This window comes from Schistocerca cancellata, chromosome 1, assembly GCF_023864275.1.
Source record: "Schistocerca cancellata isolate TAMUIC-IGC-003103 chromosome 1, iqSchCanc2.1, whole genome shotgun sequence".
NCBI lineage: Eukaryota > Metazoa > Arthropoda > Insecta > Orthoptera > Acrididae > Schistocerca > Schistocerca cancellata.
The window spans coordinates 671,944,757-671,970,716 of record NC_064626.1 but is presented as its reverse complement, the minus strand read 5'-3'; the positions used below and the strand labels follow the sequence as shown (position 1 = coordinate 671,970,716).

The following is a 25,960-nucleotide window of genomic DNA, read 5'->3' as shown; positions in this document are numbered from 1 at the left end:
TTTCTTTTAGTTCTTCTTTAATATTTGTATTATCTATTCCTATTTTTTGTCTGTATCCTAGGTATTTATAGGCATCTGTTTTTCCCATCGCTTCTATGCAGTCGCTGTGGTTATCCAATATGTAATCTTCTTGTTTAGTGTGTTTGCCCTTGACTATGCTATTTTTCTTACATTTGTCTGTTCCAAAAGCCATATTTATATCATTGCTGAATACTTCTGTTATCTTTAGTAATTGGTTGAGTTGTTGATTTGTTGCTGCCAGTAGTTTTAGATCATCCATGTATAGCAAATGTGTGATTTTGTGTGGGTATGTTCCAGTAATATTGTATCCATAATTTGTATTATTTAGCATGTTGGATAGTGGGTTCAGAGCAAGACAGAACCAGAAAGGACTTAATGAGTCTCCTTGGTATATTCCACGCTTAATCTGTATTGGCTGTGATGTGATGTTATCTGAATTTGTTTGGATATTAAGTGTGGTTTTCCAGTTTTTCATTACTGTGTTTAGAAACTGTATCAATTTAGGATCTACTTTGTATATTTCCAATATCTGTAGTAACCATGAGTGGGGTACACTATCAAAGGCTTTTTGGTAATCAATGTATGCATAGTGTAGGGACCTTTGTTTAGTTTTTGCTTGATATGTCACCTCTGTATCTATTATCAGTTGCTCTTTACATCCTCGTGCTCCTTTGCAGCAGCCTTTTTGTTCTTCATTTATAATTTTGTTCTGTGTTGTATGTGTCATTAATTTCTGTGTGATGACTGAAGTTAATATTTTGTATATTGTTGGTAGGCATGTTATGGGGCGATATTTAGCTGGGTTTGCTGTGTCTGCTTGATCTTTAGGTTTCAGATAGGTTATTCCATGTGCAAGTGTATCAGGGAATGTGTATGGGTCTGCAATGTAACTGTTAAATAATTTAGTTAGATGTGAATGTGTTGAGGTGAACTTCTTTAGCCAGTAATTTGCTATTTTATCATTTCCAGGGGCTTTCCAATTGTGTGTAGAATTAATTGCTCGGGTGACTTCATGTTGCAAAATTATCACTTCAGGCATTTGTGGTATCATCTTGTATGTGTCTGTTTCTGCTTGTATCCACCGTGCATGCCTGTTATGTTGTACCGGGTTTGACCATATGCTGCTCCAGAAGTGTTCCATGTATGTTATATTTGGTGGATTGTCTATTTTAATGTGTGTGTTATCCATTGTTTGGTAAAATCTCTTTTGGTTTGTGTTGAATGTTTGGTTTTGTTTCCTTCTATTTTCACTTTTTTTGTATCTTCTAAGTCGTTTGGCCAATGCTTGCAATTTCTGCTTTTTTTTTCATCTAATTGCTCTATTGCTTCTTGTTGTGAGATTTTACCTAACCTTTTTCGTTTTTTGTCTGATATTTCATTTCTTATAAATTGTGTTAGCTGTCCGATATCTTTTCTCAGTTTTTCTATTCTGATCTGTAACCTGTGTTGCCATGCTGGTTTTGTGCGTTTCTTCTGTGTGTTGGTTTGTTCTGATCTCTGCCTAGTGTGTATATTTAGTGTAGTGAGTGCTCCTATATAAACCAGTAGTTGTAACTCTTCCATAGTTGTGTTTTCATTTATTTTGTTGTGTATGATTGTGTTGATAGTTTTTATTGTTGTTTCGACTTGTGGGTTATTTGGCGGTCTATGCAAGAATGGTCTAATGTCTGTATTTGTGTCTTTGTATTCTATATATGTCAGCTGAAATTTCTCTTCTATTATTATTATTATTATTATTATTATCATCCTCATCATCATCATAATTTCTGTAACAAACTACTAATCACTATGGACCTGAAAAATTCCCAATTTGTGATAAGTGTGAATTTAGATTCCAATTTTGCCCCAAAATGTGAAAAAGCGAAGTTACCTGATAAATGCTATTTCACAGTGGATTGTATCCAGACACAAAAAATAGTTTAAAATAGCTTTATTTTCTGTTTATAAATATTGGAAAGGTACTCAGTTTTCAGTTACTGGTATTGCAGATCACCTAATGAAGTCCACTTTCTGAAGATAATGTGCATAAGATCATTATCACAGTGAATACTAGTGCACTCTAAGCTCTGGTCTCTCACCAATTGTGGGAAGTTGAATGATCTGTATAAGATACATCCTGTGTACGCCCAACTATGGTACCTACCATCTTAGAATAAAGGAATGTTTATGTTTGTCTACTAGATGAGGTTCAGAAGTTGGTACATTTTAATATGACAGTTTTAGGTGTCAGGTATGTTGAACTGTGGTTGTGTCAAACACTGGTTGAGGGCAGGCTTGAATTGCTTCATTCAAAACAGAGTGAATGTCAGCAAGCACTTGTGTGGTATTCATTACTGACTGCTTTACATTGTGATTTGCTCATTATTTTCTTTTCTCAGTCTGAAACAGAGTTCAGTTACCACCATTTCTCACCAAAATGGATCGCCATTTCCTATGACCATCTATCAAGTTTTGTTTTCAGAAAAAACTGAAACATGGGTAGGCTGTTGCCCTGTAAGAAGGCTTTTTCCATCACATTACTCCTTTCCCTCTGGAGGGCATAACTGTAGTTCATGCTTGTGGATGACTGCCACTTTATAGTGGCTGGACTATAGTGTGACTGAAAAGCAAAGCCTTTTAATGCATTTCAACCTTGTCAAAAGTCTTCCCCCAACACATGAATAGAGTTCTTGTAAGTAACTTATCGGTTATATCTGTATCATTGTGAAGTACGTGTTGTATAGCTATGAATACCTACTAAAGGTCGATTCAATACTCTGCACATTTTATAACTGTCGAATTGGAAGGGAAAAGAAAAATAATGCTGAGCAACACTTTAAATCAGAGGTGTGAAAATGGCGCCACTTCTCAACAGAAACAATCATTTGCTGAAAGCTTAAATAGAGTCAAAAGAAAATAACAAACTAACACCATTTTGGGGAAAAACTGCTTTAAGTTTTTGCACAAGATAACATTCCATTTCAAAACATTAACCTTCAGGTTCTTAAGCTTTTAATTTGATGACCTTTTAAGTTTGCACACAAACCGGATGGGATGTGCAAACAATCATTAACACTATGACACATCAGTGTGCTCTAAACTCTCATCTCACACCAATAGTGGGCAGTTGAATGGTCTGTAAAAGATACATCCTGTGCAGGCCCAACTGCAGTACCTAACATACCATCTGTTTTTTGTTTTTATTCTCCACTGACCAGCCGTTCTGTGTGACTATTTTAAACTCTATCCCTTTTCCTAAACCTCTCCACTCCTTTTACTTCACCCCTCTTCCTTCCCCTTAAATCCTTCTGCCAGAAGGATGAACCACCACCTCTGAAGGCTTGTTTACGTAAAACTTTTTTTTATATGTGCATTCTACTGGCACTGTTTGGTGAGTAGATTTTGTTATCTATCCAATTATATTATACTGTCAAAAATTGGTTATTTTCATTGTTATATATGCAACATTTGTGATAAAAGAAATTACATACTGTATATTTAAGTAAAACGTTTGACCCTCCACTACTTTCTTTGCAGATTCCTGTACCCCCTTTTTCTCCATGATCCCTATTTCTTGTTTTGACATATAAGATCAGCTCAACCCATTAATCAGAGAGATTTATGGCCCTTTTACTGGTGCTACAGATCTTCTAAACTATTTTACTGCTTTAAGTTTCCTGTAAAGAAATATGCAGTTATGTAATATAAAGAATTTTCTTAGATTATTTTATTTTGTTACAACCCTATAAATCTGATGAAGGTAATCTGCTTAAGAAGTAATTACATTCAAACTGCATGCTTCTGCATCAAAAGCAGTGGTAGCAAATGAAGCAGTAACAGCAAATAAACTCTCAATACAGCAATTAACCTTAGCAAACACAAAACTCTATTATACCTTGATGATGCGAGCGAAGTACTTTCCATTAAGATAATTGTCTGTCTTGAGGAAAACTTCTCGCAGCCTACTCTCACCAATGGGATTATATTTTGCATTGAACTTATCAAATCTGTGGAAGGTGTTACGATCCTGGAACAGATAAGACAAAAGTTGCAGAAATTTTCTGTTAATCTGTTTATAAGATTGCTAAAGGACAATTAACTTTAAAAACACTCCACAGCCCAACAGCATAAATATCTGACTATTCAAATAACATTTTCATGTAGTCATAGTCCCAAAAGTAAAATTACAACAACTTTTAAATAGACTATAAAGTTTAACTCTTTCTACACTGTAGTTCTTCAGCTCAAATGCATTAAACATGATTACTAAATGGAGAAGCAAGAGCTACAGATGTTATATACGTGTAGTGTGTGTCATTCTGATGTATATTTTTTGACTTTAGTTCACAAAGTTGCTCACTGTTGCTATTAGATACTCCGTAGATAAAAGCTACGTGGTTCATTCCAAATTCCATAGACACAAACTTCAAAACTTCAACATTGTCAATAAAAAAAAAAAATAAATAAAAAAATGAAGTTTCAGTAATTAGCATTTATTTCTTAGCTTCTTATCACATTTTCCTCCCTTATTGCATTTCTCCTTTACCAGTGTTTAGTTCAATTTTAAACTACTGTGAGAAGTATGGCAGTCTCCAGCTGAACATTACAAGACAGTGGAGACACCCTGATGAAATTAATCTTTATTTACCAATGTGGCACTGATAGATCACATTGACCACACAAATTACAATCTTTGGAACATTAACTGCTCTAACGAGCTGCCATTTTTAATTCAGTCTGCCTTTGTACTTCATGCAATGTTCATTTGTATCCGTCTTTATGGTAAAATATATCTGTATATAGAAAACTTGGGAACTGTTTATTGCATATATTACGGTCCGTATCCACAATCCCATATTGGTGACCCCAGACAAAAAGTTCTATGTCTTCCACAACTTCCGTGCCGGTCGAATAGAATCAACAGATTTCACATACGACGCCATGGCTACATCACTGAACATTCTTTACGAAGATTTGGAGGCCCAGCTCTTACAACCAGGCCAACACAACCCTCCGCTGTCAGTTATTTCACAGCTAACAGACAATGATCTACGATCTTCGACGAGGATAACCTCTACTTTAGCAACTCCACAATGACTGAGTGTTATGCAGTTACCTCAGACAATAGACTCAGGTTTTGTTTCACCAGATTATGCACAACAACAAGTGAAAACTGAAGTTGACAATCTACTAAATAGTGTGACGATCATTCGCTCTTACAAATTTCAAAGGGACCGAAATTCACACACGTGCTTTGATCTTCTACGTGCCACGATGTCGGTTACAGAAGTGCTGTATGCACTGCCACCATCTGTGCAAAACATACATGCAGTCAACAATTACCAAGCTGCGCCAGCCTCGCCTTCCTCACAAATCAGTAACAGACATTTTTATGCAACCAGTTCGCCAGAACAAACCACCGGATCAGCGGCTCAGTTCCGCAACCACAAGGGAGCACACTCAACACAGCCTCTTCACCCAGCAACATTGTACTACAACAGTGCGACTGCCAACAGGTTTCACCAGTGTTTTATGGTCCTACCACGAAGGGTACATGGCTAGTGTGCGCGGAAAACTCTCATTGTTGCCACTTTAAGCTCCAGGCCATCACCCCCATAGCCCCCCCCCCTCCCCCCCACCCACCTCACCCACAGGGGGCCTTGATTCTGACCATACAACCACTTACTTGCTCCTTCCGCAGTACCATCTACGTCTGCTGTGCCGACCTCCAGCGTCATTTCCGAGTTGGACAATGTCAGTGCTATTCCTGCAATTTTTTGTCCAGTTTACAGGCCCTCATTACGCGCCCTCACCCATTTGCTTCCACGGTACCAACCATGCCTGCCACGTCATGTTTTCGGGCATCTTCAGAGACATTGCAACCAGCCGTTGTTCCGAATGTGTGTGCTAGTAACATTTCCGCTCCAGTGGTGCCGGATCCCAGCATGAACTCTTGTGCAATGGCACCGCAGGCCTTCCAAGTCATGCCAAAGCCCTTCGTCTCCACCTCCAGGCCGCCTACCCAAGCTATCTCCCCTATACGAGGACAATCCAGTTTCATGGGTCACACTGGTGGAGCACCTCTTTGAGCTGCATCAAGTGACTGATGACAATTTCAAGTTCCTATGTTTGGTCACACACCTTCACGACCATTCGGATTTAATTTGTGATCTTCTACTTTCACCACCGAAGTACGAGTTTACCACGTAAACGATATTGGACCATCTTGTCTGCTCGCCACAGGAATTGATAGTCAAGATTCTGTACGAGGATCATCTGGGGGACCGCACTCCGTCATAACTTTGGCGCCGTCTCGGTTTACTTATGAGTGAACACACAATGCCAGATGTCAGCCTGTGGGCGGTATGGTCTGCCAAGTAACCTACCGACCTACAGATACACCTACTGCTGCACTCTTTTGAGTCTATTGGTTCTTGCCTATGCATCGCAGATCAGCTGTATGCGCTCCTACACAGAAATACCCAGCTCATCCACCATCGCTGTGGTACACTACACCTCCTGTTTACCGGCCGTCTGTAGGCAGGGGCAGGGCCTGTTCCAATTTCAAGCCTTCTACGCCGCCAAGCAGTACTCATTCGCTCTCTCCTCTTTCTGAGCACTCAAGAATCACCCACACTCCATACATCCTGGTTTACATCCCAGAACAGATCAATGAGGACAAGCCTCCCCCGCTATCACAGTCAATGCCACCGCCACTTCCAGCTCATCCATTCTGTTGGTACCACAAGTGTTTTGGGGCCGTGGCCAAGAAGTGCAGGTTACCATGCGGCAACACCCAAATGCCAACTGCAGGAACTAAGTGACGCAGAGTCCTGGCAGAGTCCTGCAGGGAACTTCACAGGTGTCCCCTAACATTGCACTCCGTCCACTCGTCCCCTCGGCTGAGCGATCGTTTATACGTGACAGACATTTCATTGCAGTTTGTCTACCTAATTGACACTGGTGCTGACGTGTGTCATACCTTGATTGTTGGCTCCTACCAACTTTTTACCAAGGAAATCTCTCCTACAAGCTGTCAACGCATCAACATTACAAACTGTCGGTTCTGTGAAAGTGATGGTGCACCTATCCCCTTCTCTGTGTTTCCCGTGGACCTTCTACATTGCTGACATTGATGAACCAATTCTTGGTATGGATTTTTTGTCCCATTACAGGCTCTCCCCGAACATAGTCCAGTGTTCAGTGTTATATCACCCATCTAACACTTAGATACTGTGCTGTGGCACCCATTCTCCTCGTTACGTTTCTGCCGCAGCATGGGATTAAGTCTGCGAGTGTTCCGCCCTCGCGGGCAAGATTATGACCTGTGTCACTAAAGTACTTCCAGAATACGACTCAGCAGTGCACCTCTGCCGGGAGAACAATGAGCTGAAACAATGCATTGCTCATACTTACAATGAGCTCGCTGCAGCCAGCACCTCGCTGTTGAGACTGCAATCTGCAATTCTTCCACCGGATCGAAATTCATCGCCAAGCATCAGTTCAAACATTCATCAGGTTAATTCAAAAACATTCATTGCATGTGATGATTCGCATTCAGTAACCTCTGCACCGTCCAAGTGCCCACTACGTGCAGTGCCTCGTGTTTCAAACCGTGTCTCTAATAACAGTCGCTCATGCAGCATGACCATGCCCACTACACAGGCAGCCATCCCTTGCGCAATGCCAGCACCTCACTTGCCTGTGCCTGTTGCCCAAAGCAAAGTTAACAACAGAAGGCTCCTGTGCGCCCCACTCCGCTCTGTGCTGCACGTGCAGCCGACCACTACAAACAAGTGCATGCCGCGCTTGTGTAATAGGCATGTGACTTTCATGCTGCCTTTTCCCACTCGCACTAACGGCTACACCTCATTGCACCCCACTCATCCCAAAACTCCACGTCAGACGTTTAAATGCTTGCACTGTCATGGACAATTACCCCATGCCAAACATACACGATTTCACTCATATGTTATCAGGCACCACAATCTTCAGTGTGATTGATTGCAAACATGCTTATCACCAGATTCCCGTAGCACTGGAAGATATTCTAAAGACTGTGCTCATCACGCCGTTCGGTTTGTTCCAGTACAACTTCATGCCATTAGGTTTACAGAATGCGGCACAAATGTGGCAACGTTTCCTTGACTCAATCTTACAACAATTTGAGTTCTGCTTCGCATACCTGGATGACATACTCATTTTCAGCAAATTGACTGAAGACCACGAAGATCATTTATCTCAGGTCCTCCAGACTTTGGCATCCAATGGTGTCGAGATCAACAAAGAAAAATTCCAATTGCATCAGTCTTCTGTGACATTTCTGGGTTACACTGTCTCCGCAGACAGAATACAGCCTCCCAAATCCCATGTGCAGTCTATCACCCCCCACCCCCAGCTACGTACAAAGAACTCTGATGTTTCCTAGGTACTATAAATTACTACCACTGTCATCAACCTTCTGCTGCCGCCATGCAGGCCCTGCTGACAGACTCACTCTCCAGCTAACAAACTTTGGATGTTAAACCAGTTCGTTGGACTGAACCCATGCTAGAGGCTTTCAGGGCTCTTAAAACAGCTTTAGCTCACGCAGTCGTACTCGCCCACCCAGATCCATCTGCCAATTTGTTCATCAGTACGGACGCCAGCAACATCACAGTTGGGGTCGTATTAAAACAGAGCAAAGGTGACATGGTTTCACTACTTCATGTCTTCTCCAAAAAACTGTCTACAGTACAGAAGAAATACTCCACTTTAGATAGAGAGCTTCTGGCGGTGTATGAGGCTGTCAAACATTTCTGCCACTGACATTGAGGGCTATCCTTTCTTCATTCTTCCTGATCACAAACCACCGGTGGAGCCTTCTGCAACCCACCTGAGGAAAACTCTGTTTTATCTGGGGAACTAATTCTCACCCAAGATCCCGAGGAGTCCCCCTCCTTCCCAGACTTTATCGGAAGGATGCATGCACACCTTAGAAACACCCGGCTAACCCACCTGTCGGCCATTCCCCACCTGACACTTACATGCCAACCGCACTCAGAACTTGCTCACATGTCATGCTCAGGGACGACTCTGTCAGACAACCCTTACAACCCCCCTTACCTCGGCCTCTTCGAAGTACTCTGGAGAGACAAGATGACATTCAACATTATGATATAAGATCATCCACAAACAGTTTCTCTACACAGGCTCAAGCCTGCCTTTGTAGACTCCGACACCCCTCTGCCATCCCAGTCGGACTGCCTGAGAACATGTTCTTTTGACAAACACGCTAATGAGTCTGTTTAACCTACAGTTAGGTTTTCTCCGTGCAACAAGTCACCACTGCAGTTCACGGGTTCCTCAGGCATGTCATCATCATCCCCATTCACAGGTTTTGAAGACATTTCAGGTACTAGAGATGCAGATGCCACGTCCTTCATTTTGTGCTGCAACGTACCACCTGACCACGTTGATGACATGTCAATTATGGTGTTAGATAATCATGTGCTTGTACTGCTCACCGACAGCACATACCCAACCCTCACTGAGGAACTCAAAGTCAAGATAGTGCACAGCTTGTCCCTCCCACAAGAGTGTGACCCATTATGTGTTCGAGCTTTCATTTCTTCGGATGGCTCAGTATGCACTCAGGGAAGGCATGCTCACACGCCGCCTCCTCTCACATACCGCTGCTCCCGAGTTGGCTGACGCATCATTCGCCCACACTGATTTCAGACTAACAGTTGGATGGGTGGCCGCCCTCCGCACCTTCGCACACCGACCCGACAGAGATGGAGCTTCCAGTTGTGCGTCTGCTGCCTCGAACCACTCACACCGACGCTGACACCCACATGCCCCCCCGCCTCCTCAGGGCTCATAAGCCGTACTCCATACTGGGGGAGGGGCGTTTATATGTGTATATAGAAAACTTGGGAACTGTTTATTACATATATTATGGTCCGTATCGAGAATCCCATACCAACAATGAATCTGAATATAACTGAGAAGCAACAAATTTATGAGAAAAGCACATCCGGTAAGTGATACAAAATGGAAATTTGTTTTCATGCATTCGAATCAAACTTTTATATAGTGTAGAATCAAACAAGATTTTTAGATAAAGTGCACAAGAGAGGAAAAAATAAATAAAGAAGAGAATAAGTTGTTATTTTCAATTTTTATTCTATCACTTTTTATGACACAATCATGTCATTTCTGGAAACCCAGAATCTACTCTGTAGGAATCAACATGGATTCCGGAAACAGCGATCGTGTGAGACCCAACTCACATTATTTGTTCATGAGACCTAGAAAATATTAGATACAGGCTCCCAGGTAGATGCCATTTTCCTTGACTTCTGGAAGGCATTCGATACAGTTCTGCACTGTTGCCTGATAAAGTAAGAGCCTATGGAATATCAGACCAGCTGTGTGGCTGGATTGAAGAGTTTTTAGCAAACAGAACACAGCATGTTGTTCTCAAAGGAGAGATGTCTACAGACGTTAAAGTAACCTCTGGCGTGCCACAGGGGAGTGTTATGGGACCACTGCTTTTCACAATATATATAAATGACCTAGTAGGTAGTGTCGGAAGTTCCAAGCGGCTTTTCGCGGATGATGCTGTAGTACACAGAGCAGTTGCAGCATTAGAAAACTGCAGCGAAATGCAGGAAGATCTGCAGCCCATAGGCACTTGGTGCAGGGAGTGGCAACTGACCCTTAACATAGACAAATGTAATGTATTGCAAATACATAGAAAGAAGGATCCTTTATTGTATGATTATATGATAGCAGAGCAAACACTGGCAGCAGTTACTTCTGTAAAATATCTGTGAGTATGCGTACGGAACAATTTGAAGTGGAATGATCATATAAAATTAATTGTTGGTAAGGCGGGTGCCAGGTTGAGATTCATTGGGAGAGTCCTTAGAAAATGTAGTCCATCAACAAAGGAGGTGGCTTACAAAACACTCGTTCAACCTATACTTGAGTATTGCTCATCAGTGTGGGATCCGTACCAGGTCAGATTGACAGAGGAGATAGAGAAGATCCAAAGAAGAGTGGCGCGTTTAATCGCAGGGTTATTTGGTAAGCCGGATAGCGTTAAGAGATGTTTAGCAAATAGCAAACTCAAGTGGCAGACTCTGCAAGAGAGGTGCTCTGCATCACGGTGTAGCTTGCTGTCCAGGTTTCGAGAGGGTGCGTTTCTGGATGAGGTATCAAATATATTGTTTCCGCCTACTTATACCTCCCAAGGAGATCATGAATGTAAAATTAGAGAGATTCAAGTGCACATGGAGGCTTTCCGGCAGTCGTTCTTCCCGTGAACCATACGCGACTCTAACAGGAAAGGGAGGTAATGACAGTGGCACGTAAAGTGCCCTCCGCCACACACCATTAAGTGGCTTGCGGAGTATAAATGTAGATGTAGATGTAGAACCTGTTTCAGTTCTCAAATACTATCCTCGGAAGCTATGGGTGGCATCTGACGAACAAGTGTTCATGCATTGATGCCCACAGCATATGAAACCAGTTATGACTGTATCATAAAAAATGTGATTGAGTCAAAAATAAAAAGTAATACCTTACAATAAGTCAATCACCATCTCCATAAACAGAATGTCATTTATTCAACAATATTTTTTATCATGGCCTTGGTTAAAGTGTAATCCGTAAAATGATTCAGAGAAGAGCAGCCAGCTGAATTGGTTGTATAGCCTCTCGAATATTTTATGTTCTAAAATCTGGGACTTGGTGATTCCAGGCACTTTAAATCTAATTTCCTATTTGTTTAAGGATTTTTTTGTTCTGTGATAATAGTTATATGTGTCAAATTATATATGTAACAAACACCAAACTGAAATTCAGTTTTAAATTCTTCAATAATTGGTAAAGCCCCCAAAGTTTCATTTGCAAATTTGATCAAAAGTAATTACATTTCATCTGCAAAAGCTTCATCTCTCTCTATGGCAGTCAATCCAACATTTGGTTTCTTAGCCTCTTTGATTTACATTGAGGTATTAATGTATATCTCCATACATACGCTACAGGCAACCATTTGGTGCATAGTGGGGGTACCTTGTACTTCTACTAGTCATTTCCTCCCTGTTCCACTCGCAAATAGAGAGGGTGAGAAACAACTGCCTTTATGCTTCCACACAAGCTCTAATTTCTTTTATCTTGTCTTCATAGTCCTTACATGAAGCATTTGATGGCAGCAGTATAATCATTCTACAACCAATTCTATAAATTTTTGCAACAGTGTTTAGCAAAGACAAATTCGTCTTTCCTTCAAGGATGCCCATTCAGGTTCACAAAGCATCTCGATAATAATTGATCTTGATGAAACCTACTGGTAACAAATCTGGCAGCAGGGCTCTGAATTGCTTTGATTCTTCCTTTTATCCAACCTGGTGGGGATCCCAAATACTCTAACAGTACTCAAGAATGGGTCACTCTAGTGTTTTATAGAATAACCTTGTTAATATCAATCTGGAGGGACCAAAAAATCAAGAGTTCATGTTAAAAAAATGTGTGTTAAATAAAAAAACGCCAATTTTAATACATACAATGATGTAATACACTGTACCAGTTACTTTACATTACCACAGACTTTTAACACCATAAAGTGACTGCAAAAGTACAAGTACTCACAAATTACATTATTTTCTTGGAAACAATTCAAGCATGGTTTGCTGACGTTCATGGGAATGAAAATATCTTAACTTCACAACTAACTGTAACTATAGCATCCATAAACCCAGCAGTGATGTTAGATGTTGAAGCAAACATTCTAAACAATACATGCTGTAAACATCTCCTGATGGGTAGGTGGAATGGTACCCTTATTCTCCTCCTCCACATAGCTCTTCTGATGACCCTTCTTGCACCTGTCACAGCTTTTGGCACATCAGATTCCACAGAAGCACATATGGGAACACGCTGTCTGCACTAATGATTTACTCAAAATTAGCCCCAGAATTCGCAACATCTTGCAGAAATGTCTTTTCATCAGGTGAAATTGCACTGTCCATCTCGTGGGCATTTTCACTGTTGATACATGTCCAGGCTCTGTTAAGGCACTTCTGAATATGATGTGGTGACACAGAGTTCCAGGCTGCTGTTATAGCTTTTATTGCATCAAGCACATTCCAATTTGGTGTTGCAATACTGTTTTCAGCAGCACGAATTGCAGCTCTTATAAGTCACTTGCGATAAGCTCTCTTCACAACATAAATGTCGTCTTGGTCCAAGGGCTGAAAGTGGCTTGTTCCATTTGGTGGAAAAAACTGAACCTTTATGTTAGGTTCAGGTCTTGTACATTATGGCCCAATGTAAGAAGAACGTGTCCGTTTTGAGCAACCATTCAACTGCTGAAAGGAAGAAGCCACTTGAGAAATGATGTGCCATTGATCCAAGCTTTCTTGTCATGAGAGTAGATGCAAGGTAAAGTGTCCATATTCATGTTTTTAAAACAATGCAGTTTCTTGAACTTACTGATAACCCAAGGATGAAATTTCTCACTGCTGTCTGCATTACCTGCAAGAGCAACAGTTACACATTGTTTGCTGCATGCTCCACCACGACAATTATCACCACCTATCCCCAGAGTGCAATTCAGAAGTAGTTTGTAGAAAAGTATAATTTCATCCATAATGAACACATCATAGGAGGCATACTTTTCCCTTACTTGGTCAAATTCATGCAACCAGCTGTTCACGCTTTCTTCATAAACTTTATTTGCTTCACCGCAAATTTGTATAGATGAAATTGAGTGTCTCTTTTGGGACAGGTACAGCAGCCAACCATCCAAACATCTGAAGTCTTTGGTGTCTATATTTTTGGAAATCTCATTTGCTTTTGACTGAATTATAGGGCCACTTGAAGGTATGCTAGATATGACTGAACCATTCTAGCAGAAATGTCTTGACGTCTTCATACTTAGCTTTCATACTTAGTCATCTAGAATTACTTCCAGAACCTGATGCAGCAGCATTGATGATTTTTCCCCAATTCTTAATTATCATAGATAAAGTAGATTTGGAAATTCCAAACTGCTCAGCAATTTTTTTTCCACATTCCACTTCATCTAGAATCTTAAGTTTTACCTGTACATTTAGAGCTGTGTTTCCTCTTTGCCATGTTTCACATGCTGCAATTTGTAGATTTTTATTCAGTACTCTAACTCACATTACTGAATTCATTTAAATGTACCATACATGCTGACTGTTGTGGTGATAATCATGGCTGCTGACCTACAATACGTTAGAAATGAGTCAACAATATGTAGTTAGCTTTGTAGCTATTTTTTTGCATTCATTTCAGAAAATAATGTAACGCTTAAAAATACTTTAACATCAAATGTCCGTGTTACAAAGAAGTTTAATTATGCTAGGGAATGAAAAAAAAAATTCATAATTATCTTAACTAATAAAAATTCCCATAAGAACTAATGTATTCCTGCTGGAGCCAATATTTTTTTTCATGTTAACCATGAGTTCACTTTAAGCAAGTTTGCACAAATGAGGTTATATTGTATATGCGGTCTCATTTATAGATCAGCAACACTTTCCTAAAATTCTCCCAATAAACTGAAGTCAACCATGCACATTCCCTACTACTGTCCTTACTCCTTCCATCTCGTACTGCTTTTCAATATTACGCCTAGATAGTTAACCAACATGATTGCATCAAGCAACACACTACTAAAGCTGTATTCAGACATTATGGGTTTGTTTTTCCCACTTGTCTGTATTAACTTAAATTTTTCTACATCTAGAACTAGATGCCATTCATTACACCAAATAATTTTTTTTTCCAGTAAGTCATCTTGTATCCTTCTGCTATCACGTAATGCCACCATTTTCCCTACCAAGCAAGGTGGCGCAGTGGTTAGCACACTTGACCCGCATTTGGGAGGATGATGGTTCAATCCCACGTCCGCCCATCCTGATTTAGGTTTTCCGTGATTTCCCTAAATCACTTCAGGCGTATGCTGGGATGGTGCCTTTGACAGGGCACGGCCGACTTCCTTCCCCATCCTTCCCTAATCCGATGACACCGATGACCTCGCTGTTTGGTCTGTTCCCCAAAGTCAACCCTCAACCCCAACATTTTCCTGTACACCAAAGCATCTTCATCTTCAGCAAATGGCTGCATACTGTTGTTCACCTTGTTCACTAAGTCTTTCATGTGTGTAGAGAATAACAGAGGCTCTATCACACTTGCCTGGGGTGCCACTGACAATATCCTTATCTCTGATGAACACTTGCTCTTGATGACAGTGTTCCGAGTTCTTCTTCTTCTCCTCCTTCTTCTTCTTTTCAGAGACTGTCTGTTCTGGAGATTAGTTATTCCCAGTTCTTTAAGGTCCTTTTCAGATTCTGTCAACCAAGGTTTTATTATTATTATTTCTTTCCTTTCTCAGACGTTATGTCTGGTTAAAAATGGAAAGTGACGCGGACCTTGATCAAGTGCGACTTCCTTTGAACTGTATGGTATATGTTACATTGCATTTAGGAACTTTTGGGTGATTGAACATTTATCAATAATTACGGATTTCTGTAGTTGTATATATTAGTTTGGATGTAAATATAATAGAGGGAAACATTCCACGTGGGAAAAATATATCTAAAAAGAAAGATGATGAGACTTACCAAACAAAAGCGCTGGCAGGTCGATAGACACACAAACAAACACAAACATACACACAAAATTGAATACAAAGTGAAACTACTGGCAAAAACAGGAGGAGGAAATAAGATGACAGAAAAGATTACGAAATGTAACAGTGACAATAACAAATGTAATTGTTGGGTTGAAATTAATGATATGAATATGTTTGTGTGTCTATCGACCTGCCAGCGCTTTTGTTTGGTAAGTCTCATCACCTTTCTTTTTAGATATATTTTTTCCCACGTGGAATGTTTCCCTCTATTATACTCATATCATTAATTTGAACCCAACAATTACGTTTGTTATTGTCACTGTTACATTTCGTAATCTTTTCTGTCGTCTTATTTCCTCCTTCTGTTTTTGCCAGTAGTTTCACTTTGTATTCAATTTTGTGTGTATGTTTGTGTGTCTATTGACCTGCCAGTGCTTTTGTTTGGTAAGTCTCATCATCTTTCTTTGGATGTAGCTGCATTGCATTGATGTACTGGTGGATATTATGTGGTATGACTCCTGTAGTTGATAGTATAATTGGTATAGTGTCAACTTTATCCTGATGCCACATGTCCTTGACTTCCTCAGCCAGTTGGATATATTTTTCAATTTTTTCTCCTGTTTTCTTCTGTATATTTGTTGTATTGGGTATGGATATTTCGATTAGTTGTGCTAATTTCTTCTTTTTATTGGTCAGTATGATGTCAGGTTTGTTATGTGGTGGTGTTTTATCTATTATAATGGTTCTGTTCCAGTATAATTTGTATTCATCATTCTCCAGTACATTTTGTGGTGCATACTTGTAAGCGGGAACATGTTGTTTTATTAGTTTATGTTGTGTGGCAAGTTGTTGATTTATTATTTTTGCTACATTGTCATGTCTTCTGGTGTATTCTGTATTTGCTAGTATTGTACATCTGCTTGTGATGTGATCTACTGTTTCTATTTGTTGTTTGCAAAGTCTGCATTTATCTATTGTGGTATTGGGATCTTTAATAATATGCTTGCTGTAATATCTGGTGCTTATTGTTTGTGATCCTGTATTGCAATCATGAATTGTTCCATCTCACTGTATATATTGCCTTTTCTTAGCCGTGTGTTGGATGCGTCTTGGTCGATGTGTGGCTGTGTTAGATGATACGGGTGCTTGCCATGTAGTGTTTTCTTTTTCCAATTTACTTTCTTCGTATCTGTTGATGTTATGTGGTCTAAAGGGTTATAGAAGTGGTCATGAAATTTCAATGGTGTAGCCGATGTATTTATATGAGTGATTGCTTTGTGTATTTTGCTAGTTTCTGCTTGTTCTATAAAGAATTTTCTTACATTGTCTACCTGTCCATAATTTAGGTTTTTTATGTCGATAACTCCCCTTCCTCCTCCCTTTCTGCTTAATGTGAATCTTTCTGTTGCTCAATGTATGTGATGTATTCTATATTTGTGGCATTGTGATTGTGTAAGTGTATTGAGTGCTTCTAGGTCTGTGTTACTCCATTTCACTACTCCAAACGAGTAGGTCAATATTGGTATAGCATAAGTATTTACAACCATTGTCTTCTTTCTTGCTGTCAATTCTGTTTTCAGCATTTTTGTTAGTCTTTGTCTATATTTTTCTTTTAGTTCTTCTTTAATGTTTCTATTATCTATTCGTATTTTTTGTCTGTATCCTAGATATTTATAGGTATCTGTTTTTTCCATCACTTCTATGCAGTCGCTGTGGTTATCCAATATGTAATCTTCTTGTTTAGTGTGTTTTCCCTTGACAATGCTATTTTTCTTACATTTGTCTGTTCCAAAAGCCATATTTATATCATTGCTGAATACTTCTGTTATCTTTAGTAATTGGTTGAGTTGTTGATTTGTTGCTGCCAGTAGTTTTAGATCATCCATACATAGCAAATGTGCGATTTTGCGTTGGTATATTCCAGTAATATTATATCCATAATTTGTATTATTTAGCATGTTGGATAGTGGGTTCAGAGCAAGGCAGAACCAGAAGGGACTTAACGAGTCTCTTTGGTATATTCCACGCTTTATTTGAATTGGCTGTGATGTGATATTATTTGAATTTGTTTTGATATTAAGTGTAGTTTTCCAATTTTTCATTACTACATTTAGGAACTGTATCAATTTCGGATCTACTTTGTATATTTCCAATATTTGTAGTAACTATGAGTGGGGTACACTATCAAAAGCGTTTTGGTAATCACTGTATGCGTAGTGTAGCGACCTTTGTTTAGTTTTAGCTTGATATGTCATCTCTGCATCTATTATCAGTTGCTCTTTACATCCTTGTGCCCCTTTGCAGCAGCCTTTTTGTTCTTAATTTATAATGTTGTTCTGTGTTGGATGTGTCATTAATTTCTGTGTAATGACTGAAGTTAATATTTTGTATATTGTTGGCAGGCATGTTATGGGGCGATATTTTGCTGGGTTTGCTGTCTTTGCTTGATCTTTAGGTTTCAGATAGGTTATTCCATGTGCAAATGTATCAGGGACTGTGTATGGATCTGCAATGTAACTGTTAAATAATTTAGTTAGATGTGAATGTGTTGAAGTGAACTTCTTTAGCCAGAAATTTGCTATTTCATCTTTTCCAGGGGCTTTCCAATTGTGCGTAGAATTAATTGCTTGGTTAACTTCATGTTGCAAAATTATCACTTCCGGCATTTATGGTATCAACTTGTATGTGTGTGTTTCTGCTTGTATCCACCGTGCATGTCTGTTCTGTTGTACCGGGTTTGACCATATGTTGCTCCAGAAGTGTTCCATGTCTTATGTTTGGTGGATTGTATATTTTAATGTGCATGTTATCTATTGTCTGGTAAAACTTCTTTTGGTTTGTGTTGAATGTTTGGTTTTGTTTCCTTCTATTTTCACTTTTTTTGTATCTCCTAAGTCGTTTGGCCAATGCTTGTAATTTCTGCTTCTTTTCATCTAACTGCTGTATCGCTTCCTGTTGTGAGATTTTACCTAACCTTTTTCGTATTTTGTCTGATATTTCATTTCTTATAAATTGTGTTAGCTGTCCAATGTCTTTTCTCAGTTTTTCTATTCTGATCTGTAGCCTGTGTTGCCATGCTGGTTTTGTGGGTTTCTTCTGTGTGTTGGTTGGTTCTGATCCCTGCCTAGTGTGTATATTTAGTGTAGTGAGTGCTCCTATATAAACCAGTAGTTGTGTCTCTCCCATAGTTGTATTTTCATTTATTTTCTTGTGTATGATTGTGCTGATAGCTGTTATTGTTGTTTGACTTGTGGGTTATTTGGTGGTCTATGCAAGAATGGTCTAATGTCTGTATTTGTGTCTTTGTATTCTATATATGTCAGCTGAAATTTTTCTTCTATATCTAACATGTGTGTCACTTCGTGTTCTATTTGTGCTTGTTCTGGTGGCTGTCTTAAGACTTCGTTTTCCTCTGATTGTTTAATTGATGTGTGTTCTTCATTTGTTTGCTCTGGGATGTTTGAGTCCATTACTGTATTTTCTTCTTCTGATTGCACATTATTTTATTCCAGTATTTGTTGTACTTGTTGTTTGATGTTTTCTAATTCTGACTGGGGTATCCTGTTATTTTTTATTATTACACGGATCTGATCAGCTAGTCGTTATTCTGTTAAAAATTTTAATTCTGGGTATCTGGTAATAAATGTTGTGTATACTTGTGATCTGTATCCAGTTGTGTTGGTTCCTAAGTTTGTTGTTTGGTAATAACAGAACATGAGGTGTCGGTTAACTTCATCTGACCATCTCATCCTCTGTCTTTGTTTTCCTTCTAGAGTGGTTGCAGGAAGCATATCCTGCAAAACACCTCTATTTGGATTTAAATCACTTTCCGTGTGGCTAGCAGTGTCATTACCATTGTGGACGGACATAGGGTTCAAGTGCCATCCCCGACCATGACAGCGCTTGTCCAAGGCTTCATTAGTTCTGTCCTGAACCAACTAATCACACTAAAAGGGGGGTTAGCCCTATTAGTGGTTTGTTCTTTTCATCACCTTTTATGACTGGCAGAACATACCGGAGGCCTATTCTTTTCCCGGGCCTCCACAGGTTTTATTATTTTTATTTTATTTCATTATTATTATTATTATTATTATTATTATTATTATTATTATTCTTTCCTGTCACAGACGTTATGTCTGGTTAAAAATGGAAAGTGACGCGGACCTTGATCAAGCGTGACTTCCTTTTAACTGTATGGTATATGTTACATTGCATTTAGGAACTTTCGGGTTGGTTGGTTGGTTGGTTTTGGGGAAGGAGACCAGACAGCGAGGTCATTGGTCTCATCGGATTATGGAAGGATGGGGAAGGAAGTCGGCCATGCCCTTTCAGAGGAACCATCCCGGCATTTGCCTGGAGTGATTTAGGGAAATCACGGAAAACCTAAATCAGAATAGCCGGACGCGGGATTGAACCGTCGTCCTCCCGAATGTGAGTCCAGTGTCTAACCACTGCGCCACCTCGCTCGGTCAACTTTCAGGTAATTGAACATGTATCAATAATTATAGATTTTTGTAGCTGTATATATACACGTTTGGATGTAGCTGTATTGCATTGATGTACTGGTGGATATTGTGTGGTATGACTCCTGAAATTGATAGTATAATTGGTATAATGTCAACTTTATCCTGATGCCACATGTCCTTGACTTCCTCAGCCAGTTGGATGTATTTTTCAATTTTTTCTCCTGTTTTCTTCTGTATTTTTGTTGTATTGGGTATGGATATTTTGATTAGTTGTGTTGATTTCTTCTTTTTATTGGTGAGTATGATGTCAGGTTTGTTATGTGGTGGTGTTTTATCTGTTATAATGGTTCTGTTCCAGTATAATTTGTATTCATCATTCTGCAATACATTTTGTGGTGCATACTTGTATGTGGGAACATGTTGTTTTATTAGTTTATGTTGTATGGCAAGTTGTTGATGTATTATTTTTGCTACTGGGCATACAGGAAAAAAATTCTGCCAATCTCAACCAATCCTCTTACGTTCTTAAATACATGTAATGATCAACTATACCACCATTTGCTACAGATGGTAAAGTTACCTTTAGAATTACATTATTATTTTGTTTTTGTATGTAATATCAACTTTTCAGTGAAAGTGTTCATTAACTTTTATGTATAGCATGCAAATAATACTTACAGCATGTACATCTAGCATGTCTACAGTGAGATCATATGAAGTAAGACTCATTGACTGGAACACCTGGCGAAGTGTCATCTTTTCACCCTTTGAACATACAACCACCTCATCCGCATGGTTTTTCAATGTTTTCTTAATAAAACGGAGCAGGTGTTTCTGATTCATGCAAGAGGCAGCATGAATGTGCGTGTCCACCTGGAAAAACATCATAACAAATAATAAGAAATAATGTTGAATGTGCACACGCTGTAATAAAACTGGTTATGGTAGATAAAATGCACCAAGTGATCTTGACTAATACGAAATAACTTGATTCCCAAATTAAAGACTCAAAACCTAGAAACCCACAACCGAATAGCTATACAAAAATGTATGGATGTCAACGCATAAACACTTTACATAATTACTATGGTTATTACGGACTTCTTAAATGGCAGGCAATGATAAACAATTATTTGTACTTTGTTTTTGTAATGTATATTCCAAAGATGATTTTGCATGAATGGATTGATATACGCTAGTATTTTCTTTGCAACATGCAGTTACAGGTAAATCTTTGTTGTTGTTCAGTATGAGTACGGAGTACGAGGAATCTATGTTTTGTATCAGCATGGAGGTTGAACTTAATTGTACTGGGAAGTAAAATAACTTAAAATATATTTATTCAACAACAGAAATTCAACCAGTGTTCATAGCATTTAAGAAAATGAAGCCAAGCACCCCCAAACCTGTATATGAAGTTTCATTTCAGAATATAGCATGGACATGGATTAAGAGCATACAACTTTCAACAACAAGAAGAACAATGACAGATCAGTACTATGAAAACTGTTTGTTTAAATTCTACTGTTGCTACCACTCTCCCCAGTGTGTCAACTATCTCAGTGTGCAGTGAAACTAGATAAAATGTTTCAAAAAATTTGAACAGATAATTCAGTGTAGGCCAACGTATATAAAATGAACATATTCAGCAGTGAACCACAAACAGTAGTGAAACACCCTGAAAAGGACCACAGCAAGTTGGTTGAAACATTGGCAATTTAGTTGTTTAGTAGTTACAATGTTGTGGCCCAGTATCATAATATTCAAATAATCTAAAAAGAAAGATGATGAGACTTACCAAACAAAACCGCTGGCAGGTCGATAGACACACAAACGAACACAAACATACACACAAAATTCAAGTTTTCGCAACAAACTGTTGCCTCATCAGGAAAGAGGGAAGGAGAGGGAAAGACGAAAGGATGTGGGTTTTAAGGGAGAGGGTAAGGAGTCATTCCAGTCCCGGGAGCGGAAAGACTTACCTTAGGGGGAAAAAAGGACGGGTATACACACGCGCACTCACACACATATCCATATATACAGACACAAGCAGACATACACTCCTGGAAATGGAAAAAAGAACACATTGACACCAGTGTGTCAGACCCACCATACTTGCTCCGGACACTGCGAGAGGGCTGTACAAGCAATGATCACACGCACGGCACAGCGGACACACCAGGAACCGCGGTGTTGGCCGTCGAATGGCGCTAGCTGCGCAGCATTTGTGCACCGCCGCCGTCAGTGTCAGCCAGTTTGCCGTGGCATACGGAGCTCCATCGCCGTCTTTAACACTGGTAGCATGCCGCGACAGCGTGGACGTGAACCGTATGTGCAGTTGACGGACTTTGAGCGAGGGCGTATAGTGGCCATGCGGGAGGCCGGGTGGACGTACCGCCGAATTGCTCAACACGTGGGGCGTGAGGTCTCCACAGTACATCGATGTTGTCGCCAGTGGTCGGCGGAAGGTGCACGTGCCCGTCGACCTGGGACCGGACCGCAGCGACGCACGGATGCACGCCAAGACCGTAGGATCCTACGCAGTGCCGTAGGGGACCGCACCGCCACTTCCCAGCAAATTAGGAACACTGTTGCTCCTGGGGTATCGGCGAGGACCATTCGCAACCGTCTCCATGAAGCTGGGCTACACGGTCCCGCGCACCGTTAGGCCGTCTTCCGCTCACGCCCCAACATCGTGCAGCCCGCCTCCAGTGGTGTCGCGACAGGCGTGAATGGAGGGACGAATGGAGATGTGTCGTCTTCAGCGATGAGAGTCGCTTCTGCCTTGGTGCCAATGATGGTCGTATGCGTGTTTGGCGCCGTGCAGGTGAGCGCCACAATCAGGACTGCATACGACCGAGGCACACAGGGCCAACACCCGGAATCATGGTGTGGGGAGCGATCTCCTACACTGGCCGTACACCACTGGTGATCGTCGAGGGGACACTGAATAGTGCACGGTACATCCAAACCGTCATCGAACCCATCGTTCTACCATTCCTAGACCGGCAAGGGAACTTGCTGTTCCAACAGGACAATGCACGTCCGCATGTATCCCGTGCCACCCAACGTGCTCTAGAAGGTGTAAGTCAACTACCCTGGCCAGCAAGATCTCCGGATCTGTCCCCCATTGAGCATGTTTGGGACTGGATGAAGCGTCGTCTCACGCGGTCTGCACGTCCAGCACGAACGCTGGTCCAACTGAGGCGCCAGGTGGAAATGGCATGGCAAGCCGTTCCACAGGACTACATCCAGCATCTCTACGATCGTCTCCATGGGAGAATAGCAGCCTGCATTGCTGCGAAAGGTGGATATACACTGTACTAGTGCCGACATTGTGCATGCTCTGTTGCCTGTGTCTATGTGCCTGTGGTTCTGTCAGTGTGATCATGTGATGTATCTGACCCCAGGAATGTGTCAATAAAGTTTCCCCTTCCTGGGACAATGAATTCACGGTGTTCTTATTTCAATTTCCAGGAGTGTATTTCAAGACAAAGAGTTTGGGCAGAGATGTCAGTCGAGGCAGAAGTGCAGAGGCAAAGATGTTGTTGAATGACAGGTGAGGTATGAGTGGCGGCAACTTGAAATTAGCGGAGTTTGAGGCCTGGTGGATAATGGGAAGAGAGGATATATTGAAGAGCAAGTTCCCATCTCCGGAGTTCGGATAGGTTGGTGTTAGTGGGAAGTATCCAGATAACCCAGACGATGTAACACTGCGCCAAAATGTGCTGGCCGTGCACCAAGGCATGTTTAGCCACAGGTTGATCCTCATTACCAACAGACACTATCTGCCTGTGTCCATTCATGCGAATGGACAGTTTGTTGCTGGTCATTACCACATAGAATGCATCACAGTGTAGGCAGGTCAGTTGGTAGATCACGTGGGTGCTTTCACACGTGGCTCTGCCTTTGATCGTGTACACCTTCCGGGTTACAGGACTGGAGTAGGTGGTAGTGGGAGGGTGCATGGGACAGGTTTTACACCGGGGGCGGTTACAAGGGTAGGAGCCAGAGGGTAGGGAAGGTGGTTTGGGGATTTCATAGGGATGAACTAAGAGGTTACGAAGGTTAGGTGGACGGCGGAAAGACACTCTTGGTGGAGTGGGGAGGATTTCATGAAGGATGGATCTCATTTCAGGGCAGGATTTGAGGAAGTCGTATCCCTGCTGGAGAGCCACATTCAGAATCTGATCCAGTCCTGGAAAGTATCCTGTCACAAGTGGGGCACTTTTGTGGCTCTTCTGTGGGAGGTTCTGGGTTTGAGAGGATGAGGAAGTGGCTCTGGTTATTTGCTTCTGTACCAGGTCGGGAGGGTAGTTGCGGGATGCGAAAGCTGTTGTCAGGTTGTTGGTGTACTGCTTCAAGGATTCCGGACTGGAGCAGATTCGTTTGCCACGAAGACCTAGGCTGTAGGGAAGGGATCGTTTGATGTGGAATGGGTGGCAGCTGTCGTAATGGAGGTACTGTTGCTTGTTGGTGGGTTTGATGTGGATGGACGTGTGAAGCTGGCCATTGGACAGGTGGAGGTCAACATCAAGGAAAGTGACATGGGATCTGGAGTAGGACCAGGTGAATCTGATGGAACCAAAGGAGTTGAGGTTGGAGAGGAAATTCTGGAGTTCTTCTTCACTGTGAGTCCAGATCATGAAGATGTCATTAATAAATCTGTACCAAACTTTGGGTTGGCAGGCCTGGGTAACCAAGAAGGCTTCCTCTAAGCGATCCATGAATAGATTGGCGTACGAAGGGGCCATCCTGGTACCCATGGCTGTTCCCTTTAATTGTTGGTAGGACTGACCTTCAAAAGTGAAGAAGTTGTGGTCCTACTCCAGATCCCATGCCACTTTCCTTGATGTTGACCTCCACCTGTCCAATGGCCAGCTTCACACGTCCGTCCACATCAAACCCACCAACAAGCAACAGTACCTCCATTACAACAGCTGCCACCCATTCCACATCAAACGGTCCCTTCCCTACAGCCTAGGTCTTCGTGGCAAACGAATCTGCTCCAGTCCGGAATCCTTGAAGCAGTACACCAACAACCTGACAACAGCTTTCGCATCCCGCAACTACCCTCCCGACCTGGTACAGAAGCAAATAACCAGAGCCACTTCCTCATCCTCTCAAACCCAGAACCTCCCACAGAAGAGCCACAAAAGTGCCCCACTTGTGACAGGATACTTTCCGGGACTGGATCAGATTCTGAATGTGGCTCTCCAGCAGGGATACGACTTCCTCAAATCCTGCCCTGAAATGAGATCCATCCTTCATGAATTCCCCCCCACTCCACCAAGAGTATCTTTCCGCCGTCCACCTAACCTTCGTAACCTCTTAGTTCATCCCTATGAAATCCCCAAACCACCTTCCCTACCCTCTGGCTCCTACCCTTGTAACCGCCCCCGGTGTAAAACCGGTCCCATGCACCCTCCCACTACCACCTACTCCAGTCCTGTAACCCGGAAGGTGTACACGATCAAAGGCAGAGCCACGTGATCTACCAACTGACCTGCCTACACTGTGATGCATTCTATGTGGGAATGACCAGCAACAAACTGTCCATTCACATGAATGGACACAGGCAGACAGTGTTTGTTGGTAATGAGGATCACCCTGTGGCTAAACATGCCTTGGTGCACGGCCAGCACATCTTGGCGCAGTGTTACACCATCCGAGTTATCTGGATACTTCCCACTAACACCAACCTATCCGAACTCCGGAGATGGGAACTTGCTCTTCAATATATCCTCTCTTCCCGTTATCCACCAGGCCTCAATGTCCGCTAATTTCAAGTTGCCGCCACTCATACCTCACCTGTCATTCAACAACATCTTTGCCTCTGCAC

The 25,960-nt window shown here is 41.3% G+C and overlaps 1 protein-coding gene across 4 annotated transcripts in view; it reads right to left on the bottom strand.

Moving 5' to 3' along the window:
- LOC126183905 (AMP deaminase 2) overlaps nucleotides 1-25,960 on the bottom strand; it is a 450,522-nt gene that overhangs the window by 102,012 nt on the left and 322,550 nt on the right. For all 4 annotated transcript variants that reach the window (XM_049926251.1, XM_049926258.1, XM_049926265.1 and 1 more), the window contains 2 exons: nucleotides 20,797-20,991; nucleotides 3,896-4,027 (listed from right to left, as the gene is read on the bottom strand). In XM_049926251.1, coding sequence (XP_049782208.1) covers nucleotides 3,896-4,027; nucleotides 20,797-20,991 — 327 coding nt within the window. The remainder of the gene's footprint in view (nucleotides 1-3,895; nucleotides 4,028-20,796; nucleotides 20,992-25,960) is intronic.